Below are 12,879 nucleotides of genomic sequence, written 5' to 3' on the forward strand. Positions count from 1 at the left end.
GAATCCGACTAGGAACCATGAGGTTTCGGGTTCGATCCATGGCCTCTCTCACATTCCACAGATGTGGCAAAAAAAAAAAAAAAAAAAAAAACCTCTTGACAGAAATCATTTAAAAAAAAGATAAACTGGACCTCATCTAAATTCTAAACTCTTATTCTTGGAGTTCCCATCGTGATATAGTGGAAATGAATCCGACTAGGAACCATGGGGTTGCAGGTTCAATCCCTGGCCTCACTCAGTGGGTTGAGGATCTGGTGTTGCCGTGGGCCATGGTGTAGGTCGAAGATGTGTCTTGGGTCTGGCATTGCTGTGGCTGTGGTGTAGGCTGGCAGCTACAACTCCAATTAGACCCCTAGCCTGGGAACCTCCATATGCTGTGGGTGCGGCCCTAAAAATACAATAACAAACAAACAAAACAACACTCTTATTCTTCAAAAGATGCCTTTAGAAAATAAAAAGGTAAACAACAGGTTAGGAAAAATATCCTCAGTATAGCACATCTGATAAAAGTCTTCAGTCCAAGATAAACTAAGACTTTGCACAATAATAAGGAAACAATTTAATAATTTTTTTTGGCCATGTCCGGAGCATGTGGAAGTTCTCTGAGCCAGGTGTTAAATCCAAGCCACAGCTGCAAACTATGCCACAGCTGTGGCAATGCCGGATCCTTAACCAGCTTTGCCACAACAGGAAGTACTGACTCAATTTTTTTTTTTTTTTTGGTCTTTTTGCCTTTTCTAGGGCCGCTCCCACGGCATATGGAGGTTCCCAGGCCAGGGGTCTAACCAGAGCTGTAGCCACTGGCCTACGCCAGAGCTACAACAACGCAGGATCTGAGCCGAGTCTGCAACCTACACCCCAGCTCACGGCAACGCCGGATTCTTAACCCACTGAGCAAGGCCAGGGATCGAACCTGCAACCTCATGGTTCCTAGTAAGATTCATTAACCACTGAGCCACGACGGGAACTCCCTGACTCAATTTTTTAAGAGCAAAAGATGAGGACACAAAATAAGATATCCAAATGACCAAATAAACATATGAAATATGCTTAACATTTTAGTCATTAAGGAAATACAATTTAAAAAAAAATTAAGTCTGTTTCATTCTTTTATTTATTTATTTATTTATTTATTTTTTTGGCCATGCCGGCATCATGCAGAAATTCCTGGGCTACGAATCAAACCTGAGTCATGGCAGTGACCCAAGCCACAGCAGGTGCTTAACCCCACTGAGCTACAGAGGAACTGCTACAGAGGAACTCCGGGGAACGCAAATTTAAATCACACCAGGAGACTATTTCACATCAATAGGCTGGCTAAAATTAAAAGACTGCCAATACTCAAGTGCTGGTGAGAGTGTGGGCCAACTGCAACTCTCCGAAAATGCAAAATGGTATTATAGCCACTTTGGAGAAAAGGCTGGCAGTTCCCTATAAAGTTAATGTACACACACCATAAGACCCAGCAATTCCTCTCCTGCTTATTTATTCAAGAGAAATAAAAACATACGTTCTCTCTCACACACATGTTCAGAGCATCATTACTCATAAAAGCCAAAAACTGGAAGTAATCGAAGTGTCCACAAACAAGTGAAAGGATAAGCAAATAGTGGTATAGTCATACAATGGAAAACTATGCAGCAAGAGAATGGATCGAACTACTGAAAAACCCAGCAACGTGGATGAATCACTAAAAATCACTGAGCAAAAGAAGCCAGATAAAGTAAGTATATACTGCATGACTCCATTTACATAAAGATCTAGAACAGGTAGAGTTCGAACATGACAGAAGTCAGATCAGTGGTTACCTGGAGCCACGTTTGGAAAGGGACTGACCGCTGCAAAGGTACAGAAGGATCTTTCTGAAGTGATGAAAATGTTCTCTGTATTGATTGCCATGCTGGTTACATTTGCCAAAACTTACAGAACTGTCCCTGCACATTACTGCAGGCAAATTAGAGTGCAATTTTATTTATTTTTTTGTCTTTTTTTTTTCCAGGGCCACATCCGAGGCATATAGAGGTCCCCAGTCTAGGGGTCCAATCGTAGCTGCAGCTGCCAGCCTACATCAGAGCCACAGCAATTTTAAAAAGGAAGGCTGCAGAATGAGAGCTGCAAATGTAGAGCTCTCCCAATATGTCCTAATGTCTGAAAACCTTGAAAACTCTGGCTGTAGGTAAAAAACAATTTCAATTTAAAAAGACTTTTTTTTTCTTTTTTGGTCTTTTTTTTAGGGTTGCACTCTCGGCATATGGAAGTTCCCAGGTTAGAGGTTGAATCGGAGCTATAGCCACTGGCCTACACCACAGCCACAGCAACATTAGATCCGAGCCACATCTGCGACTTACACCACAGCTCAGGCAATGCTGGATCCTTAACCCACTAAGCGAGGCCAGGGATCAAACCTGCAACCTCATGGATGCTAATCAAATTTGTTTCCACTGAGCCATGACAGGAACTTCTAAAAAGATTGTTTAATGACTCAAATCTTTGGAAGGACACTTAACTACTATGCTCTTGTTGATCAGAGTGAAAAGGGTGCAGACTGTTGCCTTTGGAGTGGATAAGCAATGGGATCCTGCTGTGTAGCACTGGGAACTATGTCTGGTCACTTGTGATGGAGCATGATAATGTGAGAAAAAAGAATGTAAGCATGTATGTGTGACTGGGTCACCCTGCTGTGCAGTAGAAACTTAATAGAATACTGTAAATCAGGTATAATAGGAAAAATAAAAATCATTATAAAAAAAAGAATGAAAAGTGCCAGCACGATTCACTGTAAAAACATTTCTGGTTTTAATTAATAAGACTATATAAAAATGCACCTGAGAGGTCAAAGCACACTTTTGTTTCTCCAAATATCGCCAAAGACCCTGTCCAAGCTCAGCAGACTTGACGTTAGCAGAAAAAGTAAACATGCGCCTAAAAGATACCATCATCAGCCCAAACCCCTACACTGATTATTTTAGTTGGAAGTGATAAGATGTCAACTAACCAGAGCATTTAGACCAAGACTGGAGGCACTAAAACACCACAACCCATCTCATGTAACGGTTTGAACTTGTACTTAAAGAGTTTTCAGTCAAGAAACATAATAAGAAACATTGAGCCTGGGGTAACAAATGGCTAACAACTTCAAGGAAGTTGTAGCACAGTCAATAAATAGGATCTCATGACTAAGGCCCATTATATTCCTAGGAGTTCAGAAACAAATGATATTCAAGTGAACAAAACTTACCACAAGAATGTTCAATTCAGACATTTCTTTTTTTTTTTTTTTTTTTTTTGTCTTTTTTTAGGCCCACACCTCCATATGGAGGTTCCCAGGCTAGGGGTCCAATCGGAGCTGTGGCCACTGGCCTACACCACAGCCATAGCAGCACCAGATGCAAGCCATGCCTGCGACCTACCCCACAGCTCACGGCAACGCCGGATCCTTAACCCACTAAGCAAGGCCAGGGATGAAACCCGTGGTTTCATCGGATTGGTTTCCGCTGCACCACAACAGGGAACTCCCAGACATTTCTTAGTGCTCGCTATTTCCTGCCTCTTTGTGTCACAGTAACCTGACTTCACTTAACAGGAAACATTTTAACTTATTAAAACAGAATACCTCAATATTGTAAGAAATAAATACATAAAATCGAGCATTTTTTTGTAAAGGCAAGTCAGAGTGATTTTTTTTTTTAACCCTTCTCTGACCTTATGATGAAGGTATTTTTACTTTTCTGAAACTATTGGTAAATCCCTAGTGCTTAGTTTGGGCAGTTTAGGTTGAATGAGATAAGAAACTATTTGTTTAAAAGGGTGAAATAAGTCAAATAATACTTGAAATGAGACCAAATAAAAATTCTAACATTGTGAAAATAGACGCAAGAGGTAATTTCCTCTTTTGAGTGTAATCTCCAAAAATATTCAAAATGAAAATCTCCCCTGACGGGGAGCCAAAAAAAAGGGAAAATCTCTCAAGAACACTTTCACAAAACCAACAGTTTTGCTTGTCTTCATGAGTTCATGCCTCCTGGTCTCGATTCTAGTCTGTTTTAATCCATTGTTACTGCTTCATTTTTTTTTTTTTTTTTTTTTTTTTTGGCCGCAGCCATGGCAATACAGAAAGAAGTTCCTGGGCCAGGGATGACCCGAGCCACTGCAGTGACAGGGTCGGGTCCTTAACCTGCAGTGCCACGAGAGTACTTCGTTTTCTTTGGGGGGGGGGTGCTTACCTCTTTTGATATAGATGATTTTACTTTCTTGAAAGCTTCTTCAAAGTGCTTCTGACTAATCTTGAGTTCACCTGTGGAGCAAATGCATAAATATACATAACTAGGTATTGTACATTAATTGTGATTTATAATATATATATATATATATATATTTTTTTTTTTTTTTTGGTCTTTTGTCCTTCTAGGGCCACTCCCGCGGCATATGGAGGATCCCAGGCTAGGGGTCTAATCGGAGCTACAGCTGCCAGCCTACACCACAGCCACTGCAACGCAGTGAACTCACTCAACCCACTAAGTGAGATAACCCACGGAGGGAGGCCGCACCCTCACAGTTCCCAGTCAGATTCTTTTTCCGCTGGGCCGCAATGGGAACTCCACTCATGTGTTTTTGTTTACTTACTTCCCTCCCAGTTTTACTGACATATTACTGTAGGCATATAATATACCTAAGTTTAATGAGTACAATCAACGTGAAGATACAATGTGTGTATATATTGCAAAATGGTTACCACAGTAAGGTTAATTAATACCTCTATCCTTTCATGAGGAAAGACACACAAAAATCTTTCTTGTGTGCGCGTGTGGTTGTAACTTTTTTTCCTCCTATTTTGGCCACCCCATGGCACGCGGGGTTCTCAGGCCAGGGATCAGATCCCAGCCACAGTTGTGACCTAAGCCACAGGTGCGACAACGCTGGATCCTTAACCCACTGTGCTGGGCCAGGGATCAAACCTATGTCCCAGAGCTCTAAAGATGCTCCTTATCCTGACGTGCCACAGGGGGAACTCCCACGGTAACAATTCTTAAGATCCACTCTCCCAACAACGTAGAGGTACAACCGGCCCTTGAACAATGTGAGGGTTGGCAGCGATGATCCTCAGCTCAGTAAAAATTCGTGTATAACTTCCCAGCTGGCCCTCTGCCTCTGCGGTTATGTTAGCTACAGATTCAACCACCTGTGGATTGTGTAGTGCTGTAGTACATACTTATTGAAAAGAAAAAAAAAAAAGAAAAAAAGAAAAAAAAACCACATATAAGTGGATTCACACAGTTCAAAGCCATGTTGTTCAAGGGAAAACTGTATATAACACAGTACTGCTAATTTGTACCCTGGATGCTCAGCACTTACTCATCTTACAGCAGAAAGGTTAGGCTCTCTGACCAATATTTTGCTATATCCTCCGCCCTCTGCTCATCAGGTTGTAATGCAGCACCATCCAAAGAAAACTAACATACATACGCAGATAACCCTTTGCTACCCTTGCACTGTTTACTGTCATGTAAAAGCACTGTTCATGAAGAACCAGAATTGTTCTTTTTTAAGATAATTCAAATAAATTTAACTGAGAATGGAAAGCAGAATTCCACGGTATTTAAGAATGCATACACATATTAGATATTATGGAGTTATATAATAATACATAATATATTAAATAAGGCTTGGTTTACAATGTTAGTATGACAACTTACATGATGACAATTTATATTTAAAATAGTAAACTTTCTACACAGATGATAAGATAGTATATTTACCTAAAAATAAAATACAATGTGTAGCTAAACAGGTCCAATGGAAGTTGAATGGCTTTATTGATTTCAGGTTCAGTATGATAGCAATGCAAAGTCCCTGAAGGACAGGCAGCTGGAAATGCCAACTGGAACATAGCAGGGATGGCAGAATTTGTTACACATGTTTACAAAATAACATCCAATCAGGATTATTAGTAGCAGCCAATACACACACAGAGGCCTGCTAATTTTCAGTGAGAACCAAACCCTAAGATAGCTACCAGACTCAGCTCTCAGGTAGCATACCAGCACATCAAGATTTTTTATGACATTCTAATTTTGCTAATTATATCCCACTCACTTCCAAAATGAACGTAAAAATCTCTTAAAATGGAAGTGGTTCAGATAACTGAATCTTAAAATTAACCAAAAACCTCAGAGACTTCACAATTAAGATATGTGCGTTGACAAATCTAAGTGCTGCTGTATATAAACTTGGCGCCAAGATTCTTGGTAGTCCAAGAAAAACGGGAAAAGAGTAAAAGAAAATCTTTACAAATAAAGAAAGATATCTTTGTGGACACCTACTGAATAGAAGGAGATCAATATAGACTTGAACCTCAGATGTAAGTACAAATTTTGAGGACATGGCAGGCCTTTTTTTTTTTTTTTTTTTTTAATTTGCTGTTGTTGTTGTCTTTTTAGGGTTCCCAGGCTAGGGGTCCACTTGGAGCTGCAGCTGCAGGCCTACGCCACAGCCACAGCAACGCCAGATCCAAGTCACATCTGTGACCTACGCCACAGCTCACAGCAACGCAGGATCCCTAACCTTCTGAGCAAGGCCAGGGATTGAACCTGCGTTCTCGTGGATACTAGTCAGGTTAGTTACCAATGAGCCACAATGGGAACTCCAAGGCAGGCCTTTTTGAAGAAGATATTTGACAGCACTGTAAGGAAGATGGCCACACACTGCAACTGACCAAACAACTGTCCCAGGAACCAAGCAGAGGCCATTTTTTGGGGCAGGGTCTTTTTAGGGCCACCCCTGTGGCATAAGGAGGTTCGAAGGCTAGAGGAAAAACTGGAGCTGCAGCTACCGGCCTACACCACAGCCACAGCAATGCAGGATCCAAGCAGCATCTTTGAACTATACCACAGATCCTGGCAACGCTGGATCCTTAACCCACGGAGCCAGGGATTGAACCCACATTCTCATGGATATGAGTCGGGTTTGTTAACCACTAAGCCACCACGGGAACTCCCAGCAGAGGCTATTTCTGCACTTGGCATGGTCAGACTGTGAGTCACAAATGAATCATTTTCATCCATACACCCTCAAACAGTACAAAGACACTGTCAAAAGTGAAGAATAGTGCAAAGCTGGTGAAATGACCCCAAATCGTCACATAATAAACATCTATGAATTTTGTATTTTGAAAGGAAAGTGTAAGTATATGGAAAAGTATTTCAATTTTCACTTCTCATGTGTGTGTTTTCTAAGCTCTCTGATTTAGGCTACATTTTAACAAGAATGGAGGTATCACCTCAGCAAAAGAGTGAGAAGCTTTTCCCAGATTGATAAATAGACCGAATTCATGATGAAGACAGTGAGAGGACCCACTTATTTAAATCTAAACATGTGCATAGGAAAGGAAAGATAGAAGATACTTCATTAACTTATTAATAACTTTGCTATTTATTTTTTTGGCTGAGCACATGGCATATGGAAGTTACTAGGCCAGGGATCAAACACATGCCATGGCATTGACCCAAGCTGCTACAATGACTACACCAAATCCTTAACCCACTATGCCACAAGGGAACCCCAATTTTGCTATTGTTACAGTTGTCAGCCACAGAGATTACATAACATTCTAGAATTGTTGCTAAAGGTCTCATTAGAAAATGTTGGTTTTAGGGGTTCCTTCTGTGGCATAACGGGATCGGCAGCATCTCTGCAGTGCCAGCATGCAGATTCGATCCCCAGCCCGGCACAATGGGTTAAAGGATCCGAGCTGTGGCTTGGATCTAATCCCTGGTATGGGATCTCCATACACCACGGGGTGGCCAAAAGGGGGGGGGGGTCAGTTTTAATATCACAGATGCTAGCAAATGATTATTTTCCAGGTTAACAGTATGATAATCAGTTAGGACTGGGAGATTCTGAACATAACTGTACCTTTTTCATTTCCACTCTTATGTCTTGCCATTTCTTGCTTCAGTGCACAGATAGAAGCCTCCCGTACTAAAGCAGAGAGATCTGCTCCCCTGTAATTAAAAAAAAAAAAGTGTTTTATTAATTTTTTCTTAGATACTGCAAAAGCCCAGAAAGAAGTCTAAGCGTCATTTTCCTCTTCTTCTTCTCCTTTTTTTTTTTTTTTTTTTTTTTTGGCTGTATCCACCATCATGTGGAACTTCCCAGGCTGGGGATCAAACCCAGGGCACAGTTGCAGCCTGCACCACAGCTGCAGCAACACCAGGTCCTTAACTCACTTCGCCACAAGGGAAGTCACATATTAACCACTCAGGAAAGAAACTGACCAATAAAGGTGGGATAAATTGATTATGGTAGTAGGAAAGAGCTTTTAGCTTTCACTTAAAATATCTCTAACTTTTTGAAGACAGGACATTACAGAGGAAACTAAACAATGAATCAAATATTTTCACGCCAAGCATTATAGATACTAATATTAATATAAAAGGTCTAAAACAATTAGTGAGTAGAAAGCAACTTACACATTGTTTTTTGTAAAATTTTCATTCTGAAGGCCAATGCTAAAGTGCTGACTGGCCCGTTAGGATATTACCTAATGTCTAAAATAAGCTTATTTAAAAGTCATTTAGGACCCCTAGTCCAAAAATGGAAAATACAAAGGCTAGAAAGTCACTGAGGCACATAATTCAAGCTCAAGCCAAATGGACAGATTGTGATTTACTTAATACACAGCAAGAACTAAAAAGCCTTCATGAAATGATCTGTGAAATAACATGCTGAGTCTGCATGGGTCTTGAGTGCAACAAAAGGCACTGATGCTGACTGATATTTCAATACATTACATCTTTAACAGGATTCTTCGAGATTCTTTGAGAAAAGAGTTTGAACTTGGGGATAAACCTCATTTCCAGATATTAAACTTATTTAATAAGTTGATGATCCATATAACTTTAATAAAATTAAAGACTCACAGAGTTTAAATTATTAACTGAATCCAAAGTTTCTGTTGGTTAAATATTAGGTTTACAACATTACTTAGCAATCACGTACATGCTGGGATAGTCACTCCTTAATGTTAAAGCAACACTGGGGCAGAGATATCATTAACTAACGTAACAAGTAGCTGGAAAGACTAATATTATAGTGTCTCTCAAACTGTGATGACAGTGGCATTAAAACCCAAAACGAACACACTAACTTCTCTATTTTGTTTCGGTAATGAAAATTTTATTTACCTTTACTTAAATTCACTCACATTATTTGAAACACTCCTTACTCATTAATTTTTATTTGTGTGTAGTAACAGCTTATATTGATTGAATATGTTCTAGGCATTAGGCTAAAAATTTACAATATTTGCATTTAGTTATCACAACAGTCCTATGAGGTCGGTTTTAGTATTATTCCCATCTTACAGCTGAGATAACAGGGAGTCAGAGGGGGTAAATGACTTACCTAAAGTCACACAGCTGATAAACAGTGAGCTGGGATTTGAAACTAGGTCTATTTGACTCAAAAACCAAGTTCTTAATCACGTTACTGTATATGTCCTGACTCTCCCCATTTCTTTTCCCCAAAGAATTTAGTGTGGCTTATTCTTGGCAATGGAAACCATATGCACGTTTGGTAAACATTTCTAACATGAACTCATAGAAATATAATCTAAGGTCATATGTGCACATAGGAATAACACAGGAAGTGTTACCTTGGAGCCTGCACCCTGAAGGTTTTAACCCCTTTACCCCTTTATTAACTGACCCCCAGATGTGGCTATAACCACAGCTCACGGCAATGCCGGACCCTTAACCCACTAAGCAAGGCCAGTGACTGAAGCCACGTCCTCAGGGATCTTGGCTGAGCCACAATAGGATTTCCCAGCCCAGAGTAAGTTCTGCCATCAAAACTGCCTCTGTTACTCACTGCCAATCTTTTCAGATTTTAGCACTCAAAACATGTAAACTACTGGGAGTTCCCATTGCGGCTAAGTGGGTTAAGAACCCAATGCTGTCTCTCTGAGGATATGGGTTTGATCCCTAGTCTTGCTCAGCGTGTTAAGGATCCGGGGTTGCTGAGAGCTGTGGCAGATGTGGTTTGGATCCCGTGTTGCCGTGGCTGCGGCCTAGGCCTCAACTGCAGCTCTGATTCAATAGCAGTAAGTTCATTTAGTTACATACTGACATGCATTTGATTCCCAACAAGGGGGAGAGAGACAATTTTCCTTAAAGGTAAGGTGGGGCCTACCTACATCTGCCCCTCACCACCGCCGCTTGGAACTGCACATCTCCGCTTCATCAAGACAGTCACCACTTTCTTTCCTTCTTTTTCAGTTTTTTGGCCATGCACATGGCATGCAGAGGTTCGCTAAGCCAAGGATAGACCCTGCATCACAGCAGTGACCCAAGCCGCTGCAGTGACAATGCTGCACCACCGGAGAACTCTGACAGTCACCACTTTCTTAAGTGAGCCCAGATTACTGACCACAGTGTGGCACATTTCTCAGGAGCACTGGGGTTAGGGTTGGAGAACAAAGACTGACACTTATAGCCCTAGATGTTCATATATGAAAAAACGAGAGATAAAACTGAGTCCTGGACATGCTCCCTAAAAATGACCTGCATGGTTTCAAGAGGAATTATCATGTGAGGAGACAGTTATGTGAAAGTCCTCAACCAAACCAGAAGTAACCAAGTGCCTGAATCAGTACCGGTGGCTCTGCTCTCTGGGTGTAAATTTACACTGTTGAATAACAGACTCCTGAAGACCTGGGAGAGCAGAACAGAGCCTTCTTCACTGACTTAGCTTCACAAAGCACAGCACCTGGGCCTGACCCACAGGAATGTCATGAGCACCACGTACACGTGATGATCAACGGGGCTTTTAAAATAAGCCAGAGGGAGCGGTGACCCCATTAGTTACACATGAGCTTCATTTTCTTCCCTGTGAACCCAAACGGAGAAAGCTAATAAACAAGTTTACGTAAAAACATATGAAGAAAACAACGATAATGACAACCACCACAATCCCACAAAAGCTGAAGGCAGAAATATCTGACTTCCTGCTTTTACTATATAGTGTGTGGATATTTATTAAGAGATGTGAAGTGAAAAATGTACTCTGAGGCTTGAAAAACTTGAAGACTCTTTTCTTTTAAATGCCGAAGCACCTGGATAATGTGGCAGCTGCTAATGAAAGGTCTGCTTTAACATTCTGGAAGGATGGAGAGACAGTGTGTGAAGGGCAGTGATGGTGTGAGGGTAGCTGAGTACCAAGTGTCATCATAAGAAAGGGTTCCCCCTGCTCCCGGGAACTCCTCAGAGCCCCAAAATGGGGAGTCCCTTCCCTAAGAAGGAAGAGCTAGAAGCTAGGTGCTTTACAGGATTCCTGACTGAATCCTTCCAACATCATTCTCATTTTACACGTGAGGACACAGAGTCTCAGAGCCTTAACCGACCTGAGACAGAGATACTTACGTATAGCAATCGCAGCGAAGGTCACCAGCGAGTGCTTCCAAATTTACATCTGCATCCAGTGGGGGTTTGGTGCCATTCTAAGTAAGAGAGAAATCCGTTCTCATTGAAGCTTTAAAGATCAATATTTTCCCACATAATAGCTTTTAAATAAATAGTAATGGCTTCTTGGTTACATGAATATAAATGACGCCCAGACTAGTGGTATAAGATTTTTACAAATTTCAATTTTAGGAAATGAGGTTAAGAAGCAGATTCCAAACTTGGGAAAGCCAAAGGCAAACAATTTATCCTGGTAAAGTCTGAAGAATTTGTAAGTGTAATGGCAAAAAACAAAACGCCGAGAACAAAAACTGCCACCTCAATCTCTCCAAAGGTGAAGAATCACATTTTCTTTGCCCGATTAAATATGGTAAATACTTAAGCAGTGATCAGTTTTGATATGCATATGTACTTGATTTTGATGTGAGGTTGTCTAGGAAGGGAGAAATGACACTGAACGTTGCCAGGAGAGAACAATAGCAAACTACTCCACAATAAAAGCCAACAGCCAGAGTTCCCATTGTGGCGCAGCGGAAACTAATCTGACCAGCATCCATGAGGATGTGGGTTTGATCCTCCCTGGCCTCGCTCAGTGGGTTGGGGATCTGGCATTGCTGTGAGCTGTGGTGTAGGTTGTAGACTCAGCTCGGAGCCCGTGTTGCTGTGGCTGTGGCGCAGGTTAGCAGCTGCAGCTCCGATTTAACCCCTAGTCCAGGAACTTCCATGTGCCTCAAGTGCGGCCCTATAAAGCAGCAAAAAAAAAAAAAAAAGCCAACAGCCCTCGGTGCTCACCTTGCTCTTTCTCAAGCCCTTTATCTAAAACTCAAGCCCTTCTTTGGCCCCAACTACCCTTTGGCTCATACCAAGAGATGCTAGAAAGGACAAAGACCAGAAGTCTTAGAATTCCAACAACATCTAACAGCGAACTGCCTGCATACAGTACATATTTATTAACATCTGTAGTGACTTAAACTGCCGAGGCAAACAAAAGTTTTTAGTGACAAAGTATGTGATACTGTTAGTTGGTAGGTTCGTGAGTATTTGCTGTATCTTTCTGATCAGTGCTTTACGTATTATCTTTCCTTGGTAGAAAATACTACATGGAAATAAATAGTTTAAGAGGAAATACAGAGATAAAGGTAAACAAACACTAAACTGTCAGTGTAAACATTAGCTCAGCAGATGCTCGGAGCAAGGACTGGGTCAGCCGACCGGGCACCTTGCACAATCACGGGCCCCCCAGCCCGGCGCACGTAGTGTCCGCTCATATCCTCTCTGTTAGGAATGTTTACGAATTTCATAAGTGGTACACGTGAATGATAGCTGCTATCATTTGATAAACTGCAAATGTTCGTGTAACACAGCTTCAAGAAAGAGTTATGTTTCCCATCCAATCCACTTTAACCTGTGAAATAAACATGGG

At 41.3% G+C, this 12,879-nt stretch overlaps 1 protein-coding gene across 37 annotated transcripts in view; it reads right to left on the minus strand.

Annotated features, from left to right (window-relative positions):
* NVL (nuclear VCP like) overlaps positions 1-12,879 on the minus strand; it is a 129,833-nt gene that overhangs the window by 49,540 nt on the left and 67,414 nt on the right. For all 37 annotated transcript variants that reach the window (XR_014817428.1, XR_014817425.1, XR_014817424.1 and 34 more), the window contains 3 exons: positions 11,418-11,494; positions 7,912-8,000; positions 4,224-4,294 (listed from right to left, as the gene is read on the minus strand). Coding sequence is in view for 6 of the 37 variants with exons in the window: in XM_021064380.2 (XP_020920039.2) it covers positions 4,224-4,294; positions 7,912-8,000; positions 11,418-11,494 (237 nt within the window). In the remaining 31 variants the exon portion in view is untranslated. The remainder of the gene's footprint in view (positions 1-4,223; positions 4,295-7,911; positions 8,001-11,417; positions 11,495-12,879) is intronic.

This window comes from Sus scrofa, chromosome 10, assembly GCF_054392235.1.
Source record: "Sus scrofa isolate SSC_HxYL_T2T_F1_AM1 chromosome 10, Sscrofa_HxYL_maternal_Yorkshire_Landrace_v2.0, whole genome shotgun sequence".
NCBI classification, from domain to species: domain Eukaryota; kingdom Metazoa; phylum Chordata; class Mammalia; order Artiodactyla; family Suidae; genus Sus; species Sus scrofa.